The sequence below is a fragment of the Lampetra planeri genome, chromosome 27 (genome assembly GCF_965212315.1).
Source record: "Lampetra planeri chromosome 27, kcLamPlan1.2.h2, whole genome shotgun sequence".
Taxonomy (NCBI): domain Eukaryota; kingdom Metazoa; phylum Chordata; class Hyperoartia; order Petromyzontiformes; family Petromyzontidae; genus Lampetra; species Lampetra planeri.
This window is the reverse complement of record NC_136133.1, coordinates 9,752,247-9,779,776: the sequence shown is the minus strand read 5'-3', so window position 1 is coordinate 9,779,776 and position 27,530 is coordinate 9,752,247. Positions and strand designations below refer to the sequence as shown.

General features: G+C 46.8%; 1 protein-coding gene across 1 annotated transcript; it reads right to left on the bottom strand.

Moving 5' to 3' along the window:
- Positions 1–1,682: 1,682 nt before the first annotated feature.
- LOC144728139 (stAR-related lipid transfer protein 7, mitochondrial-like) lies at positions 1,683–27,182 on the bottom strand. The gene is made up of 9 exons (XM_078607455.1): positions 26,848–27,182; positions 24,085–24,311; positions 22,659–22,837; positions 8,843–8,892; positions 6,721–6,831; positions 5,389–5,471; positions 4,700–4,799; positions 3,813–3,897; positions 1,683–2,041 (listed from the first exon to the last, which is right to left on the bottom strand). Exons 1-9 carry the CDS (start codon positions 26,911–26,913, stop codon positions 1,905–1,907), a joined length of 1,038 nt encoding a protein of 345 aa, XP_078463581.1. The 5' UTR covers positions 26,914–27,182; the 3' UTR covers positions 1,683–1,904.
- Positions 27,183–27,530: the final 348 nt, after the last annotated feature.

Genomic DNA, 27,530 nt, shown 5'->3' with positions numbered 1-27,530 from the left:
TTGACTAAAATACAGCTGCGAGATAAAAAAAAGTTGTCTTTGACATGCGACAAACATTACTTGCCAGACATATAAAAAGTGTGAATAAGAAGGCCTCTTGGCGTGACTTCAGATGTAGTTCTGCGATATCACCTTCTGGGACCATCCCGACACAAGTCAGGGCACTGCTTTCTGTAAGCGTTCCAAAACACGGAAGTTCATACATCTCACGATGTGACCTCCAATAGCCCAAGTGGAATATGGCTGAGCCAAATTCTTTTTTTAAACATTGAATAATACATTAACACAAGTCAAACCGTGCAGACACGTGTTCACACATCAGCAACCATAGCACAAGCGGCTGTATCAGCCGTCCCGTCTGATAGATCCCACAGCTCTTTCAGTCTCATCACTGCAAGCACCGCGGTCTTTTCCCCGGTCGCCGACATCTGGGTGCCACTCCAATGCCTCTCTCGGGGTGACTGCCCTTCCCAACCCTGCGCACGTGTACCAACCCTACACGTGTACCAACCCTGCACATGTGCCTCCCCCCTGCACGTCCTCTTTATTACATCTACAACAATGTTTTTGGCAAGTTATATTCCTAACCTCCAATTTAATTATACTGCTATATTATTTTTTAAGTATTATGAGTAATACCCACAATACCATGCAAGCACCACCAAGGCTCTATGCATACGCACACCAGCCTGGTCTAATAGACAAAGCCAATTGGTGACGGAAATGTCACCGCCAGCTGTTCCACCGTGGTTAGGATCATCAGCAGTGTACAGCCCCGATACTCTACTACCACAATTGACAGTTCCAATGCTTGTTATCAACCACAAAGCACAGCTAGCTCTCGTTTATCTATCTGTGGACGGATGATGTGGGCTGCAGATTAACCGGGCTTGCGGAAAAATATATATTTTTACCCGTACGCTGGTTCTATCATTATCATCTGCTCCTCACTCGTCGAGGGGTCAGTGACTCGGTGCCTGGTTTACTTCTCTCTGGAGTTGATAAAATGAGGAACCACTCTGGGGAGGGGGGAAGTCCACAGCGGTTGTGCTATGGATAGACTCGCCCCCACCATAGTAATGTGGTTTAAGAGCTGTTAACAGAAGAGCACCAATGCCTCATTGCCCATTTAAGCATACATCGCTTGGATTAGTAATTCAGATAGAAATCACATGTCCATCCTTCATAACGGAGATATGCCCATGAAAAACCATGGTGGTGTCGGACATACATGGACTAGCTGACTTCTCCATCTACACTGGGACAGTGGTGATGCTGAGTTTAGTTTTGTGTGAGTGTCAAACCATCAGCTTATTCCATAAGCCACTTGGTACCTATATATACCCAATCATTGTCTTCAAATTGACACCCTGTATATTTAGGATTGTTTTTATTTTGACTGTGAGCTCTCCTAATTTATGTAATATCCCCAAGAGATTATTTATTTGCTCTTGCGGTGCAAGTATGCTGTGAAGGTGGCTCAATGTGGGAATGGAGGCTGTGGTGGCGGCTCCATGTGACATGCAGTGAAAGCTGTGGTCTTGACTCCATTTGACATGGAGTGGAGGCTGTGGTGTTGGCTCCATGTGTAAGTGGAGGCTGTTGTGGTGCCTCTATGTGGGAGTGAAGGCTGTGAAGATGGCTCCATGTGACATCAAGTAGAGGCTATGGTGGTAGCTCTATGTGGGAGGGCGTTGGCTGTGATGGTGGGTCTACATGCTATTTTAACGGAGTGGAGCCCCTCCACATGACTCCTTGTTCCTCCAGATGTCTCCCCGATCCGTGTCACTATTTACAAAATTTTATTACCCAAAAATGGGCCAAAGAAAACTCAGCGGGTGAAAAACAATCTAAATTTATCAAACCAACCTCCTCACTACCCCCTTGTCTCCCTGGGTTAGGGGTCACGCGTAAACGCTGCCGTTGGGGTGGCCACTGGGCTCCGAGTGGGGGGGGGTGGTGGCCGCGTCGGACACCCGGACGCCGTGGTCCTGCGACTTGAGCGCCGCCAGGTGCAGCTTCTCCAGGAAGTCCGGCATGCCTGGCACGTGCACAGGGAGGAGACGCGCACACGGTGGAGGTTCATAATGAGGCCCCACGGTGACGAGATGTTAACTCCCATGCCTAGTATACAGGAGATCGTGGGTTCGATCCCAACCCCTGCTGTATATTTGGAGTTTGTGGTGTCTTTTTCCGTGTTGGTGTGGATTATTTTCCCTCCACATTTAAAAACGTGCGTTTAGAACATTTGGCTGCTATACATTTCCACATAAGCATACCTGTCAACCCATATGGTTTACCCATATTGGTTGACAGGGAAATTGAGTTTTCAGGTCCATACGGCGTACAGCCGTTCCAATATGGACAAAACTAAATTATGTCTATTTGTTTGTGTTTCTCCCTTGTGATGGGACTTTCTAGGATGAACGTTGAGATTTGTAAGGGCACGGGGTGACCAATAAGATCTGAATTGATACTCTTTGATTATTTTGGTAAAGTCACGTAGGTATAAAATAAAATAAACCACGACGTTTCAATTGCAACACAAGCAATCATCATCAGGTGGGAGAACCACAGCAAGGATTTGTTTTGTTGCTGAAGTGGGAGAGAGAGCTGCTGTGGCAAGAGGTTATATAGGTAATAAAGGGGGAGGGGGAAGGGGGGAGAGAGAGGGGGGGGGAGAGGAGCACTGCGTGAACGCTAGGAGAGGGGACGCTAGGCTGGGGGGGGAAGTGGGCGGGGCTGGAAGGTTGAGAAAGCTGGGGATGGCGGGGGGATAGACTAGTACCCGGCAGATATGATAGACAACAACCATAAAGCAGTTAGGATTTTACCTGGTTAATAACATCCTTCCAATGATTGCTCAATTTCTATCCATCTTATGTCTATGTTTATATATCTGGATGGCTTCATGAACAAACCTTTGATAGTAGCCCGAAGGTTTGCAGAGTACCTTGGTCTCGGAAAAAACAATATCATGCGAGCCCACAGCATGAAAACAATGGTCAGCCACGGCAGAGGTATTGGTTCTGCCGTGTTTCAGATCTGCCTTGTGTTCGCGTACACAGTCCGAGACATGTCGTTTCGTTTCCCCAATGTGACTGCTGCCGCAGGTACAACTCATTTTGTAAACTCCAGGATAATGCATGTCAGGAATGACATCCTTCACAGATGGGAATAGATCACGGATTTTGTGTAATGTATTAAATCGGACCTGGATCTTGTGTTTGTTTAAGATTTTGGAAATCTTTTTGGTAACACCTGCTATCAATACAGTACATTGAGTTATCATTTGTCACCAGGTCGCTTCTGAAAAAGAGCTCAGTGGGCTTTCTTACCTGGTAAAATAAAAGCTTTTTAGTTTATAATGGCTGTGTCGGGGATAGTGATCCAGTTGTGCTGAGTACCTGGGTTCAACAAGCCCTGGGTCGAGGTATATCTGTCTTGCTCTCCCTCAGGGGTTTATAATGGCTGTGTTCCAGATGGTGACATGACAGTTAAGCCCCAGGTCTGGGTATCCAAGTCTCTCATGGTGTTCACAATGGCCGGATTGGAGACACTGAGGTCCTGGGTTCAATGCTAGGTTTGGTGTCTCTCAATATCTCTCTCAGAGAATACATAATAGCCAAGTCAGGTACACTAGGCACTGAGAAAATCCTGGGTTCAAGCTATTGCTCTGGATGTGTGCGTCTCTCTCAGATGGTTTATAAATGCCATGTAAGAGACACCAAGAATTGCCGAGCTTCTAGGTTCAAGCCCTGGGTTTGGGTGTCAAGTCAGAGACACTGCACGAGATATGGCCATGAACTCACCACTCGACACCATCCAGCTGATGCAGGAACGGGGAAACACGGTCTGCGGGTCGTCCTGGTACGTGAGCAAGTAGTCAAATCCTCTCTGAGACACGCACACACATACACATATTCACATAAACATATCCTGTGTAGTCGACACAGATTGTTGGGGCAAGTGCTGTTAGCGACAAGCACCTATAAAGGCCGGCACGGCGCACGAGGGGGTGGTGTGGCGAGAACCACCAAGGCTGATGTGATTACACACTCTGCTAGGTATTCATTTAAGGCTGAGCCAATTGAGGGGGAAGTCCAGGAACAGTTATAGTATCGCTTGCCACTGGTGGTTAGGCGTAGCCTGTTATCGATAATGGATAGCCAGGTTTGTAGCTCAGTGTGCTAACCACTGTGCCACCGTTCACACATAGTAAATTGAAATTGATTGGGTGTTTATAGTTGTAGTTAGTGTCTTAACAGTTGTTGTGGGTGGTGTGTGGTGGCTGGAGTGTATGGTGTATGGTGGTTGAGAGGTGGTTGTGGATGGTGTCTGGTGATTAAGAGATAGTTGAGAGGTGCTTAGGAAGTGCTTGGGGGGTGATTTAGAGGTGATTGGAGGTTGTGTGTCTGGTTGCTGAGAGGTGGTTGGAGGTCGTTGAAGGTTAATAAGAGATGGTTTGGAGGTGGGTGGAAGTGGTGAGAGGTAGTTGAGTGGTGTTTGGAAATGATTGGAAGTATGTAAAGGTGATTAGAGGTTAAATTTAGACTTAAATCTTTCGTGACTGCAAATGAAAAGCAAAACACCCACGTCGTGGGTTTTTTGCTTTTAATTTTGCTTTTTGTTTTATATCTACGTGACTTTACCGAAAGAACCAAGAATATGTGGTTAGAGGTGGTTGACTCCCATTTACCTCCTGGAAGGAGCTGTGTGCGCGGACAACCATCTGGGAGTAGTATGATCGCACGCGCACGAATTTGGAAGACTCTGGCATGTCAGGGTGATCCACCGATCTGCACGCACACACGGGTACGCACACACGGGTACACACACACAGATCCCCCATGTAGACTTAACAGGCTGTTGAGGCAAGTGCTGTTAGAGAGCACCTATTAAGGCAGGCATGTCACACGAAGAGGTGGGAGGTCAGCACCGCGCCCGGCCGCCTTTGTCTCACCAGTGCTCATGTTTACACATCCCACCAGGTACTAATTTAAGGCTGGGTCGACCTAGGGGAGGCCCAAGACAGATTAAAATAAACGCTGCTGTTATTGGTTGAGCAAACTCGGGTAGCCGAGTTCATAGCGCAGTGCGCAAACCACTGCACTACCGGTCCCCACATATACACACACTCTTACACACTCATGCACACACACAAATACACCCCCAGTGTTGTGTTTCAGGATGGGTGGTGTGGCTTTGCATGGTGAGGTATGGCTTGGCTTATGCAGAGTGCTGTAGTACGACGTGATTGTTTTTTTACGTCACGTAACGTGGTAGGTGGATTGTACTGATGGTGTGCAGCAGTGTGGTGCAGTATGGGGTGGTTTTCTGCGGTATGGTGAGGTGCGCTGCGGTGTGCCGTGCGCCACCCATGCTCACCTCGACACGAGCACCATGATGTTGTTCTTTTCATCAAGCCAGTGGCGACGCACGTAGACGTAATCGCGTGCGTACAGGGGGTACTGCAGTGCACGCACATGCACACATAAACAAGCACACGTGCGCAGCCCTGCTGTCAATCCACTGCTGGGTGAGTGCCTACCCATACCGTGTGGGTCATGGGGGTTGGTGGACAACGCTGCTCTGTGCGGACTGGTGAAGGCGGAAAGCATAGATGTGGCATACAACAATGGAATTTTCTGCTCACCACATAGCCCCCGACCAGCCTCCAGCACCCTGTTTTGTGGATGGGGGTGGCCCATCCAAGCACTATCCAGCCTCAAACCTGCTTAGCTTTTGAGATCTGATATGCTGGGTGATTTAGTCGCACACATAGATGGAGACAAATATCTCTGACATAGCCTTACATATTATTGGGGAAAGCGCTGTTAGCGAGCCCCTATTCAGACTGACATGGTGTGGCCACCACCACCTTTGTCTCCTGGTGCTGTTTATGCAGCAATACCAGGTGCTCATTTAAGGCCGAGTCAACCTAGGAGAAGTTCAGGACTGGTTTAGATGCCAAGTGCGACTGATGTTAGCCAAGGCTGGAAACCAAACTTCGGGCTTCGGTTTCAAAGTGCAATATGCTAACCATTGTGCTGTCACTCCCCACGCAAGAATAACAGCTGCCATTGTGCCAGGATAGGTGCACTTTGAGGGTACAACACACATGCACATGTGCATACGTCCACACAAGTTGCATTTAATGGAATGTTCTTGTAGCGTTCTTACCTGCCCCTACTGGACATCTGTGAAAATGAGCTTTATAACTCTTTGGATTCCTCCAGTATGAATAAGTATTCTGATTCTGACAAAGCTGCAATCTATTTAGGGAATACGCTCCTAGGGTTGGAGTGGGACGGGTGACTCGGAGGTCAGTGCTGTGCTGGTAACTACCCGATATCTTGGATTCAAATCCAGGTTTCAGGCACTGCCTGTGATTAAAGCAGATTGTCAAGTGCAGTGAGTTAATGGTCTGAGCCTGGTCACCAACAACTGACACAAAGACTCATAGACTTAAAATAGAGACCAATAGAGAATTAAACCATCACTAAATTTAGTTCTGAATTCCAGCTCTGAGGAATAAAACATTTCTGTCCTCTCTTGTGTGAATCAGAGGTCACTTGAAGGAATCTGAGAGGTAGCTCTATGATATCTGTTTCCATGGGCCATTCTCTAGGAAGGAGGGCCGTGGCTACTCTGCGATACTGACAGAATTGTGGAAAAAACTGGGGGAGGGGGAGAAAAAAAACAGGTGCCATTATGTACCGGGAAGTGCGTGACCCAGTGGATGACCTCTGACCCCGTGGATTCGTCATGATCGATGAGGTCGAGTCTGATGACCAGCTGATCCCATCTCTTCCTATACTCGATGTCCAGCTGTGGAACACAACAACAACAACAACCGCCATTCGCCACTAAGTGGCGGTGACGTCACCACGACGCTTGTGCCAGGCCATGTGCACCTTGAGGCCACGTGAAGTGTCGAACGCCCGCTGGCAGGAGGTCACGGGGCAGACCCAGGTGCCACGGGTCGACTGACCGAGATGACCGAGATGACTGGCTGATGCACCACCTGTGCCCCCTACTGTACCAATTTGCTGTGCTTTAGCCACCCGGCGCTCCGCTCGTTGTTGTGAGTGTCGCTCCTCCGCTCTCCGTTGTTGTTGGAGGGCGACTGCCTCCAACTGCCCAGTAGCGTCCTTCACGAGCCTCCTCCACTGAGGCCGATCTTGGCACCGCTGGTACCAGTCATCGGCAAGTCCACTCAGCTCCACATCCTCCTGTACCACATCACTCCATCTCTTCTCTAGCCCGTGCCGCGCCCGTTTAGCCCCCTCGATCCGGCCGAACAAAAGCTGTTTAGGCAGGCGGTGGCTGGGCATGCGGGCTACATGACCCAGCCAACACAGCCTTGCCTGCCGGAGGAGCTCACTGATGGGACTTTGCCCAGATCTTTCAAGGACTTGTGAGCTCCTCACACAATCCAGCCTGGTTAAACCCAGGATGGATAGTAGGCAGGCCAGCCTAAATGTTTCCAACCGGCGAAGATGCTCCACTAGGGGGGTCCACGTTTCGCAAGCGTAGAGAAGGGAGGGAATGACCGTGGCCGAAAAGACCTGAAGCTTCGTGCGGCGCGAGAGACCAGGCAGCTTCCACACAGCGTTACGCAACCGATGAAAAGATATTGCCGCTCGACTGATTCGGAGTGAGACCTCTGCTGATAAACTGGAGCCAGTCATAAGCACACTGCCCAGGTATGGGAAACTCTCCACTCTCTCCACAACTGCCCCATCACCAATTGGGAGTTGTGGGGGTGGAGTGTCCGATGGTACAAAATACCCAGGCAGGTGCTTAGTTTTGGTGGGGCTGATGGTAAGGCCCCACCTCTTAGTGGCACGCTCCAGTCTCAGCAGCAGCGTCTCCAACTCCTCTTCTGAATGAGCAGCTATTACCAAATCATCGGCATACATAACGTGGTTGACCAATAGGGAGCCATCCCTTGATCGCACCCGGGCGTCGATCATGTGGAACACAGACACACACACACTAACACAAAGATCCCCCGTATAGCCTTAACAGACTGCTGGGGCAAGTACTGTCAGTGAGTATCTATGAAGGCGGGCATGGAACAGTAGGGGGTGGGTAGCCAGCACCACGCCAGGCCGAATGTCTTCCTAGTGACAATTTTTATAAATTTTACCAGGTACTCAATTGAGGTTGAGTCTACCTAGGCAAAGCCTAGGACTGGTTCAGATAACTGTAAAATGATGTTGCCCCGAAGTGGGAATTTAACTCTGGTAGCCGGGTTCATAGCGCAGCGCGCTAACCATTACATTACCGCTCCCCTCGAGTGCAAGCAGTCGATGTACATTCACACACACACTGCTATGAGATTGTCACTATACAGTTAAATTAAACTGGAATTTAGACGAATCAAGCGTCAAACTAAATTTAACACAACGCACGGCTTTTGGATTTTCTTTTTTCCGAAAGCAGCCTGAAAATAATCAACTTACTCCATTTGAGAACCTGGTCTACTGCAGTAATCACAGGCCACTGCTCAGATTTGGACTTTAAACTTTAATCTCTGTATTATAAGATGGTCCGGGAAAGTAAGATGCACCTCAAACTCGTGCCGGATGTCATTAGAACTATACAAATGTGATCGACCTAGAGGAGGAGGCACAGGACCGGTTAAGATAATCGTCACTGTTGGTCGTGAGCGGGAATCTAACTCGGGTGGCCGGGTTCGTAGCGAACCCTGCTAACTGCTGTGCCACTGCTCCCCACACACAAACGCGCATGCACACATGCACTGTTGCATACCTAGCTAGACAGACTTAATGGTTAACGCAGAACTGTGTGCACGTGTGTGCGCGTATGTTACCTGCACATTTAAAAATTGCTGAGGTGAGATGTCTGTGTAAGTCCCGTAAACTGAAACACACACACACAACATACGCATTAACACACATGCTACACATGCCAGGCTAGGTGCACTATGAGCACAAGTGAATTTTTCATGATTATGTGGCTGAAGGTTATACTGTGAGTAAAGTTTGGCTGTATTTATACAGGTGTGTGTGCTGTCACCTCTGTACTGATACATCTGTGTGTTGTCAGTACAAGTACCGCTTTATGTGCTGTTAGTACTGATATGGCTGCGTGTGCTGTCACCTCTGTACTGTTACAGCTGTGTGTGTTGGCACCTCTGTACTGTGATATTGCCTAGTTTTAACAAGTTTTTTTTTATACGTCTGGATTTAGCGAGATCTAAAAAACGCAGTCATAGAGGCCTGTGAACTCCTCCCTCGAGACAACATAGGCCAAAGGAGCACCCCCCACCTGCCTCGCCCCCACATAAAAGACATCTGGAGGTTAATTATTCACAAGCTTTGACTTGGGAAAGTTGTAGAGTTGGATTGAACACCACCTCATAGGAATATTTTCAAACGTTAACTGGATAGAATGTATTGTTATATGATGATGTAGCCCAAGAGGTTTTGAATACAACTAGTTGCATGCTTTATTAAGACCCACCTATCTATACATGAGTGCCATGAGATCTGGGTAGGCATATACCATTGATAACGAATTATAGAAGTTTTGTATTGAAGAAGTGAACCAAAGGATCATTCAGAAGATATACAATATGAATTATGTAAATTCTCCACGACCAAAATAATATGTATTCCATGGGTATAACCAGAGCCTACCCAACCGCCTCTGTCTTCCCAGTGGCTGTCATTACATGCTGCAGCAGGAATTCATTTCTAAGGATGAGGCGATTTAAAGAGGGAGGAAGGCCGTTTCTCAATAAACAAGGCTACAGACACTCCACACAATTAAGAAAATCTGCATCCACAAGCCTTGAGATGACCTCCGAAGGGGGAAGTATGGCCGAGGTGACAATCACTGGCTCAGGATGTCCAGGCAGCCATAACAAAAGGACAGCAACTGACCAATGACGAGCCAAGGTGTGAAATCAAAGGAACATCCGAGCCTTTGTGAGAAGAAAAAAATTGCAACAGCTGACCCAAGGAAGCAAAAGTCGGGAAAATATCGGATGTAAGGAGGAAGCCAAACCACACAAACTAGATCTGCTCCAGTCAGACTCCGGGACTTGCCCTCGTGACTGGCAATAGTAGGGAGCTCTGCTCTGGCAGACTACGCATCACGGGAAGGTTTTCTTTTCCGATTTCATAAATGTCATTAGGGGAGTCACTGCAAAGTTAAGGCTTGCACTCTCGACATTGCGATACAATGTGAGGGAGAGTACTGTGAGCGAGACTGCCCCCGGTGGCAAGGTCGCTTTATACAGCCTTCACACATGATCATAGTGTGATGATCGTTCCTATTGTGCTCAGATCAAAGTCAACCTCTCCGAGGGGAGACCTGAGGCAGCCACCACTTGTGAGTGTGCCCAGTACCTCGCCAAGCCACAGGTGAAGGACAGTTGAGGGTCAAGTCAGAGACTGACGCAGAACGAGATAACCAGATCTGGAGCGTGTTCACTGAGCAGAGTATGAGACGTACAGGCAACCGCCGGATGACTCTCGGGAAGAGGGGGGAAGACACGACGGCTGCTGTCTCTCCCAGCTGCCCCTCAGTCTGCAAGGGTCAACCATGCCTGATGCCAAGGGGGGTGATGTGCTGCCACCCAACGGACAAGCTGCGAGCACTATCTGGCGACGTGGCCACCGTAGACACCACTGAAGACTGAGTCTGACCCATCGACCCCTTCCAGCGTGCCGACTCGACAGCCACTCCAGCTGTTGACGGAGCCTGACGGGCGTTCAGCCCGAGTGGACCACACGCCGCGTGCCGACATACACCCGCCGACCCAACGCCCCCTGCTGGGGACCTGAGGTATTTTCGGTACAAGGAAACAGGCTACACAAGCTGCTCACTGCCCTCTGGACCCCAGAGCCACAGTTGGTAATACGATCCACGTGCAGAGATCGTTAAGTAGATGAATTCAAACCATACTACCCGCAATAATTATTGGACCTCGTGGTGACTGCACCTCCAAGCCACACAGACACAACGCGCATATCGGTACGAATAAGGTTGTTCCGCGGTGTTTTGTTTCACATAGGGTTGCCATTCCAAGGTGGTGTGTTAAGTATTAACTGGTCGTGGAGAAGCATTGTTCTGTCCCTTAAGTTGCATAAATATGGTCATTAGAAGTATTTTAGTCGGTTGTTTCTTGTAATCGCATAATCTCACCAATGAATTAATTGACGTCCTACTAGCCAATTGATAAGCATCTATTTTCCAAGTCTATACACTCAAATTAATACTATTGTTTTGGGATATTTATTTTAATTGCATAATCTTACCCGCGAAGAGCCGGCAAAATCCCATCACCACCTCCACGCGGTGCCGGCTGGATTCCAACCAACGGTGAGGGTCTTTGGCGTCAGATGGAGCGACCCACCGGCCAAAGTATTTCTGTGTCGCATCTATGGCAACGTCAAATCAACTCGGAACAAGCTAGGGCGCCCCTCGGGGGAAACGCGCGCCGTCCTCGCCCAAACGACGCGAGAAGTGGACGAGGGCTACCTGCTCATGGATGGGGCAGGCTAAAGAAGTTAGTCCGACTACGGCTGGGAACACTCAACATCGGAACATTGACAGGGAGAAGTCGAGAATTGTCAGCTGCCCTAAAGGCCCGTCGTATCGACATCGTATGCATCCAAGAAACGAAGTGGAGTGGAGCAAAGGCCAGGGAGATTGGAGAAGGATACAAACTGTTCTACAACGGTGAAAGAAACACCAAGAACGGCGTTGGAATCGCAGTCAGCCAAAATCTACGAGACAACGTCGTGGCCGTCTACCGTGTTTCCGACTGCCTCATGTCCATAGAAATCGACTCAAACGACCTACGCCTCCGCTTGGTATCTTGTTATGCGCCGCAGCCTGGCTGCCCAGCAGATACCAAGGAGGAATTTTGGGAACAATTTGATGGACACATGCAATCGATAAATGGAGAAGAGCAGTTAGTAATTGGTGGAGACCTAAATGGACACATTGGAAACGCCCGGGATGGATACCCTCGAAACCATGGTGGCCAAGGATATGGTACCCGGAACGATGAGGGAAACCGAGCCCTGGACTTTGCGGAAGCCCATGATCTTGTCCTCGCCAACACCTTCTTCAAGAAGAGACCGTCCCATCTCATTACGTACGCCAGTGGTGGGAGATCAACTCAAATTGATTACTGGCTTGTCAAGCGGGATAAGCTGAAAATGGTGACAAACACTAAAGTCATACCATCGGACAACATCGCCCCACAACATCGCATCCTGGTCATGGACATGAAAATGGACATTGGCCAGCGACATCGCCCACCAACAACGGGACAGCAGCGAATTAAATGGTGGCGGATGAAGGAATGCAAGGATCAGCTGAGAGTCACCCTCAATCAGATTGACGTGAACACCAACCGACCAGCGAATGCGATTTGGGAAGATCTCGCCGGCCAACTGTGCACAGCAGCAACGGAAGCACTGGGGCTAACTAAGCCGGGAAAACACTTCATTGACAAGCAAATATGGTGGTGGAACGAAGAAGTTCAGCTAGCAGTGAAAGAGAAGAAGCTAGCTTTCAAGAAGTGGCGCCAAACGCTCGCAGATCTGGATTACCAACAATACAGAAACTGAAAATCGGCAGCGAAGCGAGTAGTAGCAGCGGTGAAATTAGCTCAATACGACCAACTGTATGTCGAACTGGACACCCCAGAAGGTGCCAATAAGATCTATTGACTGGCAGAGGCGCGCCATCGTTCGACTCAGGATATTGGTCAGGTCAAATGCATAAAGGATGAGAATCACAGCGCTCTCAGAGACCCGCCCGCCATCCTTCAACGCTGGAGCGACTAATTCTCTGGAATCTGCAACCAGGAATTTCCCCACCCACCTATTATTAGCGCTGAACACGTCCTCGGTCCGGTTTCACCTATCACCATCACCGAAGTGGAACAAGCTATCAAGAGAATGAAGAATGGGAAAGCGACTGGCCCGGACAATATCCCTGCTGAGGCCTGGAAGATCCTTGGCAGGCAGGGTGCTGCCCTCCTTACCCAGCTCTTCAGCACTATCACGAGCACCGGTGAGGTCCCAGAAGCCTGGTCGACCAGCACGACGGTTCCAATTTGGAAGGGTAAAGGGGACGTGGCAGAATGCTCGAATTACAGGCCAATCCGGCTCCTGTGTCATGCGATGAAGATCTTTGAGCGAGTTTTGGACACGAGGATTAGAAACATCATCACCCTATCACCCAACCAATGCGGCTTCGTCAAAGGATGTGGCACTACGGACGCCATATTCGCGGCGAGGCTTCTGCTGGAGAGGCACAGAGAGAAGAACAAAGCTGTGCACGTGTCGTTCCTCGACCTTGAAAATGCATTTGACAGGGTCCCCCACGACCTCATCTGGCACTCGCTTCGATCCCATGGAGTCCCTGAAACCTACGTGCATTGGGTGCAACTCCTATACAAGAACATCACCAGTGCAGTCAGGTGTGCAGTGGGCATATCACCGCCATTTCCCATCAGCGTTGGAGTGCACCAAGGATCGGCCCTATCACCACTCCTGTTTATCCTGTGCATGGACACGATCACTGCCGACCTGCACACGCCCCTGCCATGGTCAATTCTCTACGCGGATGACGTCTTCCTCTCAGATGAAGAGAGAGGAGAAGTGGAAAGACAAACGCACTTGTAGAAGGAACGTTTGGACGAAAACGGGATGAGGTTCAACATCAAAAAGACGGAGTATATGGAGTGTGGCCCCCAAACCGACGGCACCATCAGCATTGACGGAGAAGATCTGAAGAAAGTGACGGACTTTAAGTACCTGGGCTCCACCATCAGCTCAGATGGTAGCATCACGACTGATGTGAGGTCACGAGTCAATGTGGCATTAATGAAGTGGAGGCAAGTCACCGGAGTCCTCTGTGATCGGAAAATGCCAGATAAGCTGAAGGGAAAAATTTACAAGACCATCGTCCGACCGGTGGAACTCTATGGATCCGAGTGCTGGCCAGCCACAACTGTACACGAACAAGCTCTCCACACCATGGAGATGAGGATGCTCAGATGGAGCCTCGGACTCACTCGATGGGATCGTGTCATGAACGAAGACGTTCGGAAGCGACTTGGTGTGGCCCCCATTGTGGACAAGATGCTTGAGGCAAGGCTTCGGTGGTATGGCCATGTAATGCGAAGTGAAGAGTCATCAGTGGCCAAGACTGCCATGCGTATTGAGCCAGAGGGCCGCCGTCCACGCGGACGTCCGAAGAAGCGATGGATGGATCGAATAAAGGAAGACATAAAGACGGTCAACGCAGCCCCTGAAGATGCCCTGGACCGAGCCAAATGGAGAAGACAATGCCGAAAAGCGGACCCTGTGCCACAGCGGGAACAACGCTAGGAAGAAGAAGAATCTTACCCGCGAATTAATTGATGTCCTACTAGCCATTTGATAATCATCTATGTTTGGAACCTATACACTCGCATGAATTGTTTTTAGATATTTCTTTAAATCGCATCTTACCAATTAATGAGTTGATGCCCTTTTGCCATTGGCACACATTTCTTTAGCATGTTTCCATATGAATATTGCCATTTTAAGGGCTTCCCTATCGTTGTGTATTGTCACGTTACCATGAGAAGTTAGCCTATTGTTCTATTGCCCTGTTTAACAACGTAACCATAAGACTTGACCATTGTTGTTTTTATTTGAACGGATCGATGAGTACGATATTTGCATGAGTACTGTTGTGGTAATTCTGATGATAAGAGTGTTTGCATATTAGAGTGTTTGCATATTAGAGTGTTTTTAGATATTAAAGTTCATAATACAGTTTTTTTTGGGTTGGATCGCGTAAATATAGAAATGTGTCATTAAAACCCGCCACTACCTGACACAGCCAACTAGTAAGGGTTGTCACGTAAACAGAACATGCCAATTCGTCACTAGTACAGCACACCAGTGTGTGAGAGAGCCAAGCCACAACATTTACAATCGGAGTACGACATTTCGCCAGTAATTACAACTAGCTTCATCAGGCGACAGCCATATTTGTGGAGAAGTCCACCTGTTTTGTTCCTTATATCGAGGCGTACATGTGGTGACCACACTTCTGCACTCTTGCGCAAAGTGGGGGGGGGGGATTAATGAGCCAACGTACATTATGCATGCGCCCTTTGATCTTGTCCTTCCTGTCCATTGTGTATATTAAAATAGCTGTACCAACGGTAATCCCTATTGAAGTATGGTGCTCTATATAGGCATGCATTTAAACAATGTATTATTTGATGATTCGCTTCCACACAGCACTAAGTCGGTAGCTATCCGAACAGTTAAAATAATTTTTATTTCTTTCAATTTCGATAGATTCTCTAATTAGTTTTGGCCAGTAGTAGCTAGTTTTGCATAGAACTTCAACATTATCAAAATCAATTGAGTGTCCTTGTTGGCACATGTGTTATGTTACTGCTGACAGTTGTGTATTTGAGAGTATTTAATATTACGCTGATGTTCTTTTAGTCTTGTGCTGATCATTCGTCCTGTTTGCCCAACATAACATTTGCCACAAGTGCAGTTAATCCTGTACACACACCTTCTGTTGATAGCATCGGTGATACATCTTTTGTACTAGATATTAATTTCTGTATTTATGTACCATGCCAAATCTGACTCGGATGTTTGTTTTTCCAAACATCTGGCTAGTTTTTTAGTTACTCCCACAATGTACGGTATTTTAATCGTTTTAAATACGTGGCCAGTTTCATTGCTTGTGTTATTTGATTTGGTTTTGGCATTCAATGTCCTGTTGATTTGTGCATCATTGTAACCGTTCATTTGCAGCGCTTCTTTAACATGTTGAACTTCACTTCTCAGACTGTCACCATCTGACACTTTCTTAGCTCGATGAATGAGCGTCATGATAAGAGCAGATTTCTGTGCGGGGTGATGGTGTGACTCTGCATTCAAATAGGCGTCACACCATCACCATGGTCCGACCATGAACACCTAACCAGTGAACTTAAACACATACACCAAGCTCTCAAGGCGAATGGATATTCTGACTGCACAATCCGCAAAGCCATCACCCCAACCGTGAGGAAGGAGCCATCTGAGGATTCAATCAAAACCATTACCTTAACATACATAGCAGGGGTAACCAAAAAGATTTCCAAAACCATGAACACAAGAAAGATCCAGGTCCGATTTAACACAGTACATAAAATTCGTGATCTGATCCCATCTGTGAAGGACAAGATCCCTGACATGCAATACCCCGGCGTCTACAAACTAAGCTGTGTCTGTGGCAGTAGTTACTTTGGGGAAAGTAAGCGACATGTCTCGGACCAGGTTCGTGAACATAAGGCAGATCTGAAACACGGTAGGACCAATACCTCGGCCGTGGCTGATCATTGTTTTAATGCGGTGGGCTCACACGAAACTGATTTCTCTAAGACAAAGGTACTTTGCAAACCCACTGACTTTCAACAAAGATTTGTTCATGAAGCCATCCATATATACACAATTTCAACCGAGAAGATGGGTACAAACTCAACAATTACTGGAAGGCCGTTGTCAACCAGTTTAAGTCATATAACAAGCCTACATAAGACCTTGTTGCAGGAGCTTTCTCTCTCTCACCTGAAGACGGTCGCTTGTGTTGCGATCGAAACGTCGTGATCTATTATTTTTTCTACCTACGTGACTTTACCGAAAGAACCAAAGAGTATGACTGTAATGTTTCTATTTTCGACCTGGCAGCCCTTTAATTGATGGAAGCCAACTACCAGGACCATCACTGCCCACTACTACCATCACCACTAGTAGCAGCCCTTTATTGGTGGAAGCCCACTAGCAGCACCATCACTACCCACCACTACCATCACCTCTAGCAACAACCTCCACCGCCACCAGTGTGAGTGTGTAATTTTCCCGGCAGCACTGCCCTACATGCTGCTGGGGGCCACCGTTTTTAATCCCTAACATTAACATTAGCTACCCCGCCCATTCTGCTGACACTTAGGCCACGCCCGTTTTAAACCTTTATAAACAGCTTGCCTTGAGAGGCTAACCCCCATTTTCCTGATGACGACCACTTGTGTTGCGATCGAAATGTCGTGTTTTTTTAATGCTTATCTTTATTATTATTATTATTTTTATCTGCGTGACTTTACCAAAAGAACCAAAGAATATAAATTCCTGCATTCACGAAAGTTTTAAGTCAAAATTATCTTAATTGAAAGAACTGTATCCTGTGGTGAGATCTGAATCCTGAGACCGGACATAATTACAATAAAATCATAATCAGTACATTTTTAAGCGAGAATCATGATCTGTTTTATCACGATTGGTAATACACCCCTAACCAACAAAGCTAAGCATCACACGCACACACATTAATCACAGGGAGTTATTTTTCCCCAATTATCTTCCTTAAATGATCATCAAATAGAGCAAGTCAAGATCTATAAGTATCTTGGGGTCATCTTTGATTCAAAACTGAATTTTCAAGGTCACATTGATTATATTGGTAAAAAGACAAAATAAAAAATTGGTGTTCTGTATCGACACAAGCACTGCTTCCCCCCCTATGTTCCGCTTGGAATTGATAAAAGCTACCATACTGCCTCTACTTGATTACCGTGACATCAATATATATAAAATCGCAAATCTGTCTGTCTGTCTGTGTGTGTGTCTGTCTGTCTGTCGCCGGACCATACGCAGTTTCATTGGACGACCGGCGCGGACCACGGCGGTTGCTCCTGGCAACGGGTAGCGACGCATTCGCTGCGGGGTGGACGCCATTTTTAATTCCCATTAAAATATGCGCACGCATTAACACGCGACTCTGAGGTAAATTCATCAAAGTTTCACGTCCTCTTCACTCCCCCCCCACCCCAATGTGTGCAATTACTATCATAGGGTCGGTAGATAATACAATTATAGCGATTAGACAGTATTATTGTAGCGCGGGGGGGGGGGGGGGGTAACAGCCCCAGTACCCAGCCTCAGCCGGTGGGCAATCTAGGCGAGGCCGGAGGCTCTGCACGGTACTAGGCCTCGACACCCCACCCGTGTCAAGCGACGACTTTGTGGTATAAACTCGATATACCCAGCGTTGCCCGGGGGGAAAATACATTTAAAATCTTCTGAAAACTTTCAAACATTACATACCAATGAAAAAACAACTGTGTAATTACTTTTAAACCCGACGCGCCAAGAATCGATTCTTTAAATGTTGACTGTACAAATAGTCATTAAGCTGGGTGAGCGTACTGGCAGTCTATAATGTAGACTGTAGCCTGGTTATTAAGCTGGGTGGGTGTAATGGCAGTCTATAATGTAGACTGTAGCCTGGTTATTAAGTAAAGTGAGTCAATTTGTAACACGTAGGCTTTCGCGACCATTATTCATAAACAACGTTATTGGGTTTAGATCGCCTTATTTATTAATGTGTTGTAACCCTCCACCACCCGACACGGCCAATCAGTAAAAAAGTGTCACGTTGATAAAAGACTAATAGTTGGTAGTGAGGGGAACATTTTATTTTGCGTTAAAAATGCTTTAAAAATACACTAAACGCTCAGGTAAATTCTTCACTGCGTGATGTCCCCCCCACCCCGATGCGTGCAGTGATTACTACTATACATTTGCTAGATGCTACCACTATAGGCCGTACATATTACTGCACAGCGGCCGAGGAGATCGTGGCTGGGGGGGGGGGGCAGGGGTAGCAGCCCATCTGTGTATATATGTAAGGTTATTAAGAAATATATTTTTCACCCGGGCAACGTCGGGTACTTCTGCTAGTCTATATATATAAAATCGCAAATCTGTCTGTCTGTCTGTGTGTGTCTGTCTGTCTGTTTGTGTGTCGCCGGACCATACGCAGTTTCATTGGACGAAATGTGAGGGATTTGCGAGACACGATTGGTCCGTTTGGTTTACCACGGCGGTTGCTCCTGGCAACGGGTAGCGACTCATTCGCTGCGGGGTGGACGCCATTTTTAATTCCCGTTAAAAATATGCGCACGCATTAACACGCGACTCTGAGGTAAATTCATCAAAGTTTCACGTCCTCTTCACTCCCCCCCCACCCCAATGTGTGCAATTACTATTATAGGGTCGGTAGATAATACAATTATAGCGATTAGACAGTATTATTGTAGCGCGGGGGGGGGGGGGGGGTAACGGCCCCAGTACCCAGCCTCAGCCGGGTGGGCAATCTAGGCGAGGCCGGAGGCTCTGCACGGTACTAGGCCTCGACACCCCACCCGTGTCAAGCGACGACTTTGTGGTATAAACTCGATATACCCAGCGTTGCCCGGGGGGAAAATACATTTAAAATCTTCTGAAAACTTTCAAACATTACATACCAATGAAAAAACAACTGTGTAATTACTTTTAAACCCGACGCGCCAAGAATCGATTCTTTAAATGTTGACTGTACAAATAGTCATTAAGCTGGGTGAGCGTACTGGCAGTCTATAATGTAGACTGTAGCCTGGTTATTAAGCTGGGTGGGTGTAATGGCAGTCTATAATGTAGACTGTAGCCTGGTTATTAAGTAAAGTGAGTCAATTTGTAACACGTAGGCTTTCGCGACCATTATTCATAAACAACGTTATTGGGTTTAGATCGCCTTATTTATTAATGTGTTGTAACCCTCCACCACCCGACACGGCCAATCAGTAAAAAAGTGTCACGTTGATAAAAGACTAATAGTTGGTAGTGAGGGGAACATTTTATTTTGCGTTAAAAATGCTTTAAAAATACACTAAACGCTCAGGTAAATTCTTCACTGCGTGATGTCCCCTCCACCCCGATGCGTGCAGTGATTACTACTATACATTTGCTAGATGCTACCACTATAGGCCGTACATATTACTGCACAGCGGCCGAGGAGATCGTGGTTGGGGGTGGGGGGCAGGGGTAGCAGCCAATCTGTGTATATATGTAAGGTTATTAAGAAATATATTTTTCACCCGGGCAACGCCGGGTTCTTCTGCTAGTCTATATATATAAAATCGCAAATCTGTCTGTCTGTGTGTGTGTCTGTCTGTCTGTCTGTGTGTCGCCGGACCATACGCAGTTTCATTGGACGAAATGTGAGGGATTTGCGAGACACGATTGGTCCGTTTCGTTTACCACGGCGGTTGCTCCTGGCAACGGGTAGCGACTCATTCGCTGCGGGGTGGACGCCATTTTTAATTCCCGTTAAAAATATGCGCACGCATTAACACGCGACTCTGAGGTAAATTCATCAAAGTTTCACGTCCTCTTCACTCCCCCCCCACCCCAATATGTGCAATTACTATCATAGGGTCGGTAGATAATACAATTATAGCGATTAGACAGTATTATTGTAGCGCGGGGGGGGGGGTAACGGCCCCAGTACCCAGCCTCAGCCGGGTGGGCAATCTAGGCGAGGCCGGAGGCTCTGCACGGTACTAGGCCTCGACACCCCACCCGTGTCAAGCGACGACTTTGTGGTATAAACTCGATATACCCAGCGTTGCCCGGGGGGAAAATACATTTAAAATCTTCTGAAAACTTTCAAACATTACATACCAATGAAAAAACAACTGTGTAATTACTTTTAAACCCGACGCGCCAAGAATCGATTCTTTAAATGTTGACTGTACAAATAGTCATTAAGCTGGGTGAGCGTACTGGCAGTCTATAATGTAGACTGTAGCCTGGTTATTAAGCTGGGTGGGTGTACTGGCAGTCTATAATGTAGACTGTAGCCTGGTTATTAAGTAAAGTGAGTCAATTTGTAACACGTAGGCTTTCGCGACCATTATTCATAAACAACGTTATTGGGTTTAGATCGCCTTATTTATTAATGTGTTGTAACCCTCCACCACCCGACACGGCCAATCAGTAAAAAAGTGTCACGTTGATAAAAGACTAATAGTTGGTAGTGAAGGGAACATTTTATTTTGCGTTAAAAATGCTTTAAAAATACACTAAACGCTCAGGTAAATTCTTCACTGCGTGATGTCCCCCCCACCCCGATGCGTGCAGTGATTACTACTATACATTTGCTAGATGCTACCACTATAGGCCGTACATATTACTGCACAGCGGCCGAGGAGATCGTGGCTGCGGGGGGGGGGGGGCAGGGGTAGCAGCCAATCTGTGTATATATGTAAGGTTATTAAGAAATATATTTTTCACCTGGGCAACGCCGGGTACTTCTGCTATGGTATATAAATCAGCCCCCAGTACTATACTGAAGAAGCTTGACTCAATTCATCACTCGGCCTTAAGATTTGCATTGAACTGCCCATATAGCACCCACCACTGCGATCTCTACATTGGGTCAAACTTAACTTCTCTTAATGATCAACGGCTTGCGCATCAGATCTTATTTATTCACGATGTACTTAAAAAAAATCAGCAGACTACCTGCTGGATCTCCTCACTGTCTCGAAGAACAAATGTGACCTAAGGTCTTCGCTCATTTAACAGCTTCACATTCCTTATTGCTGTACAAATACTGGAGGAAGGGCCTTTGCTATTGATGCCCCCAGGGTCTGGAATGCTATCGCCAATAAACTGAAACTTGGATCACTACCTGTAAGATCTTCACTTAAAACTGCTCTAGAGGAGTGGTACACCCCTAGCTACCACTGCTATTCAGAATGGCCTGAAATCAAATGTATCGTTTCGGTTGACCGCTGCAAAGTATGATCTTGAGTTTTGATTATAGTGTGCTGATCTTTAAAGGTGTATTGAAATGTTTTGCTACTGATACTCCTGCTGTTATGGAGTGACTCATGCAGCCAGCTATGGCTGAAAAGTTTGGTCGTACATGTTATATATATCGCTTATTGTTAAATTTGAATCACAGTTCCTATGATCACTGTTACATTGTTTTATCGCTTTATTGTGATTTTGAAAACTTTTGGTTTAGCCATGTTTGTTTGTTATAGTACAGAGTTAGCCTGATAACTTTAATCTAAATTGTCTTATGGTTGTTATTGTTTAACTTGCATCCCACTGGGATTTTTGCACACAGCATTGAAATACTGTGTTTTTTCTGTAAGACTTTGCTGTTTTTTCCTGGATTTTTCTGTTGCATGTAGTGACTTTAAGATGTTTCTTGTTCATGTTTTTGTTTGTTGCGGTTGCACCCGATTCAAGAGCCGCATGGCTCACAGAGTAATAAATGAAATGAAACTGAAAATCAGTCACCCACATAATACACCCCCTAGACAACGAAGCCAAGCATCACACACACACTAACACATCAATCACAAATATCCACACACACATAATACACCCACTAGACAATGAAAGAACCAATAATAATACACATAACTACACACACACCGATTGATCATAATACAAACACACACATTAATAATACTCCTACACTCACGCACATAGATAATACACATCATACACATACATTTTCACTCACCTAATCACACATACGATTGATCACATTACACTCACGATTAACATCAATTAACATTGCACACACATTTAATAAATTTAATAATTGTGCCTATTTACATAATTTAATAAATGTGCATAATTTGATACATTTTCATTTTTTTTAATTTTACAAAAAAATCCACAACACAATATATACAAACAGTACTGATACAGCTGAGTGTGCTGTCACATCTGTACTAAAACAGCTGTGTGTGCTGTCACCTTTGTACTGATACAGTTGAGTGTGGGTCGTGCTGAGCGGTCGTCTCCATAGTGTAAACCCGGGTCTCTGTGTCACGAGCTCCCAGCCGGGCAAGGTCATGTGATCATCGCCCTCATTATCCGCGTCGGACCCTGGCAATGCTGAAAGTCGCTCCACTGTCTGCAGGTCAACCACACACCTAGGGGATGGGTAAAGGGGTGGATGCACACAAGGTGGGGTGACATCAAGGGTGAGGCACTGGGGAGTTATACATGGGGACAGCAATAGCTGATGCAGCTGGGAGACACGCAGGGTGGCAGAGACACAGTGGTAACACTTGTGCCGCACAGTAAGGTGTTGGGTTAGATTCCTGACTCTGGCATGTTACTGTGTGGAGTTTGTACGTTCTCCAGGCTATCTGGTTTCATCCCAGAGCTGAACAAACATAAACACCACACACGATGTAACTTATATTGGGCCAAACATCTCAATGTTCAAAAATCACCTGCAAATTACTCCATGGGATTACCCACAGCAACATCACCCCGGATTACAAAGACCTGGCTGGATCCTGCTGAAAAGGAGTCTCGAGACTCAGTGATGCTTTCCCAGACAAGAAAGGATTAACAATAAGAATGAGAACACAGTCACAGGTGTATGTTGTGGAGAGGCTGTGGCACCACATCTTGCCACTCTTGTATCTTTCTACGTGTCACGTTCTCACCCTTTACGTTTTCAATCTTTGCTGTGTCCCTGTCTCTCTCTGTTCCTCCTTCTCCTTGTGCTCAATCCACACTTTGGCTCTTTTTCTCTTCTCGCCCCCCACCACTGGAACAAACTTCCCCCTCCACATTAAGCAGTCACCTTCACTCACTGTTTCCGCTCCTCACTCAAAAATCACTTAATTTCCCTAGCTCACCCCACGACCCCCCCACTTCATCTCCCCCTCATAACCGCCACTGTTACTTTTCCCTCTTCATATTCTCATTATATGGCGTTCACTCATTCCCCATTTCTTCAATCCATTCATCATAATTTATTATCAATTTTGCTTTCACCGAATTCAAGCATCACAGATTTGTCCATTGCTTCCTCTCATCTATTTCATTGACCTCATCTCCAATATTATAGTCGTATGTACTATTGTTAATTCTTTGTAAAGCGCCTTGGTTAAGGTGCTATAATTCATTTAAGATAAGATGAGGCTGTGTTGATTGTGGTTGTGACGAGTCTGTCCAAGTCAGCGGTGCTACAGATCATGGCTGTGGTTGTGGTTTCTGATGCTGTATCATCGACAGTTGGTGCTGTGGTTGCAGTGATCGAGGCTGTGGCTCGTGGTGGTTGAATTTCTCTCTGCGGTTGGTTGATCGTGGCGACACCGTGGTTGCTGTGATCGCGGGTTGTGTCTGTGGTGACGTTGCCGTTTGCTCTGCTCCGCCACCTTACCGCGTGATCTCATCGTCTCCAACGCTGTTCCTCTCCCAGCTGAACAGCACCGTCGCCATGGCTCCCAATGAACGGGTCCGCAGCCATGACCACCACCCTACGCTACACCACCCGGCGCTCCACCCCGTGCCCCACCAGCCCCATCCCGATCCCGAGTGTGACCCGGATCCCCATCCAGATCCCCCGCCACCAGAGGATGAGAGTTTAGCACGGGCGCAAACGCAACGCTGAAATGAAAGGCAACGTTTCGGGGGGGAGGGGGGTAGACAGAACTTTCAGGTAGGGAAGAGGAACCATTGGGAGGAGACATGTTTGTGGTAAGTGGATGAACGTTTAGGATCAGATTTATTTCGGGATAGACAAGGAAGAATGTATAATATGCATATGTGACAGGAATCAAGCATGCCAAGCTGATGAACAACTATTTAGGTTGCACGGCCTCATGCGAAGGAATGCCCAGCATGCCTTCGGATTCACATAGGGGCACACACACATGTGCACGCACCTGATGCGGTCTTGAGATGAAAGGCTATTTTTACATTCTAACAAGATCTATTCGGGTTTGACCTGCCAGATTACTGCGGGTAATTTGAGCAATCACCAAAATCCGACTTGCGGCTCTGCCACTGGCAAGTTTATACTGAAAGGGGCGAGCGTGACCGCGTGCCAGGCTCGGTGCACTAGGCTGGACGGAGGTCACCTGACACCTGTCAGTACTGGCCATGGCTGGGAAACTATGAGAGACGATGGGGCGGCTGTTTCCTGTAAAATAAAACTAAGAAGTAGAATGTTTAGTCTTTTGTCAAGACATTGCTGTATGTATGTTGAACTTCCTTCACACCATACGTAGCGAACCGTGCTAATCGGAGGTGCGGGGGAGGACAACAAACTAAACACAAAAAGGATGAAGGCTTCCCCATGCTGTGCTAATTATGGGGGTTAATTGACTATACTTCACCACGTTGATCAGTGCTGAGTGAAGAAGGAGAGACCCAGAACCAGTTTAAACATAATTCGCTGCTGATGTTAGCCTTGACCGGGAATCAAACGCATGTGACAAGGTCCCCACACCTCCGATTTCCCTGCATCTCCGATTAGCACGGTTGGCTAAGTATGGTGCAATAGAAGTTCAACATACATACATAATACAGTGCGCTAACCACGGTGCCACCACTCGACCCATTGTAATATTTGGTTACACGGTATATTCAATGTCAACATTTCAAGCGTCTCCCTGGAGCAAAGGGGGCAGTGCTCATCTGTATTGGTGGAGCCAATGGTGGAAATTATTCACTCCTATTACAGGCACCAGTCTATCCAAAGGATCATTCCTCATCATCGGCCATGATGAATCCACTGCTTACTGCTGTGTCATGGGTTAACCAAATGAGGTGGCTGTCAGATGCAACACTTGTGCTTCCCAATGTAGCAACATACATACAGACAGAAATACACGGATATTCACACTCATAAATACAAATATACACGAAAATACATCATGCATTGCACACACTACACATACAATTTCCAACATAGACTGTTGGGACAAGTATTGTTAGTGAGTTTCTACAGACACATCCCACGAATTACACACACAGCAAGAATTAGACACACAATCACACAGCATGTTTTACATACACACGCATTAAGAATTGCAAACGCATAATGAACTACATACACACACACACACACTCATATAATTAATTACAAACGCACAACTAAACACCTTTAAGTACACACATGCACACACCAAACACCATACAAAGACACACCACCAAACACTATGCATTACACACACACCAACCAGCCAACAACATGACTTCCGAGCCTCTGAATCTCCAATTAGCACGGTGGGCTACGTACGGTGCAAAAGATATTCAACATATACACTTAGGCACTCATCATGAATTACACACACTATGAATTACACACACACACCATGATTTACACACACTGAATTACCATGAATTACACACATACACACACCATGCATTACACACATACCATAAACTATACACACACCATGAATTACACACATACACACCATGAATTACACATACCATGAATTACACACACACACACACACCATAAATTACACACACACACCATGAATTACACACATACACACACCATGAATTACACACATACACACACCATGAATTACACACATACACACCATGAATTACACATACACCCCATGAATTACACATACACACCATGAATTACACATACACACCATGAATTACACACATACACCATGAATTACACACATACACACACCATGAATTACACACACACACACACCATGAATTACACACACACACCATGAATTACACACACACACCATGAATTACACACATACACACACCATGAATTGCACACATACACACCATGAATTACACGCATACACACACCATGAATTACACATACACACCATGAATTACACACATACACCATGAATTACACACACACACCATTAATTACACGCATACACACATCATGAATTACACACACACACCATGAATTACACATACACCATGAATTACACGCATACACACACACCATGAATTACACACACAAACCATGAATTACACATACACCATTACACACATACACACACCATGAATTACACATACACACCATGAATTACACACATACACCCCATGAATTACACATACACACCATGAATTACACACATACAACCACAATAATTACACATACACACCATGAATTACACACAGAGGTCCATAGTGGCCAACGCACCTTGGGCTCCCCTCTCCATCTCACGTGGCGAGACGCCACTCGCGCGCTCAACCACGCGCGTAGCATTGCGATCACAGCTCCAGCAGCAAGCAGACCTAGACGGCAACACAACTCCACCCGTAGTGGACCTTAACGACGATCGCTCGCCGTTATCGATGATAATAATGATACTCTCTAGCCAGGTTGAGACGATGAGAGAGAAGCTGCCGTCATGTGAGCGACCCCGCCGCGACAGCTGCGACCTCAGTTGTGTGTCGGGAGGGGGGGCTTGTGGCGGCAGTGGCACAAACAAAAATAGCCGCTGCCACGGCCGCCATCTTAGTAAAGGGAAAGCCGGCGGCGGTTTGAAACCGCGCGAGGGGTCGCCGTCACCTGGCCATCGGGTCGTGACGTCACCAAGACTTGTGGTCCCGGCGGGGGCCGTCGGATTCCCCTTACAAATATGGCCGCCGACAGACCGCGCGCGCGAGGTTTTTTTTTGGGGCGGCGGTTGCGCAGGCGATTGGGCTCCATTTGTTGTTCTCATGCAGGGTCGTCTACGGCAACTTAGCTGCCTGTTTGAATTGTTTTTAATCTTTAAATGTCGAGTTGTTTTTCTTCTCCAGTGTGTGTGTCATCCGTTATATGAACCTTAATCTAATGTCTCGCAGACATTATATTATAATGTAAACAAAAACGTTTTT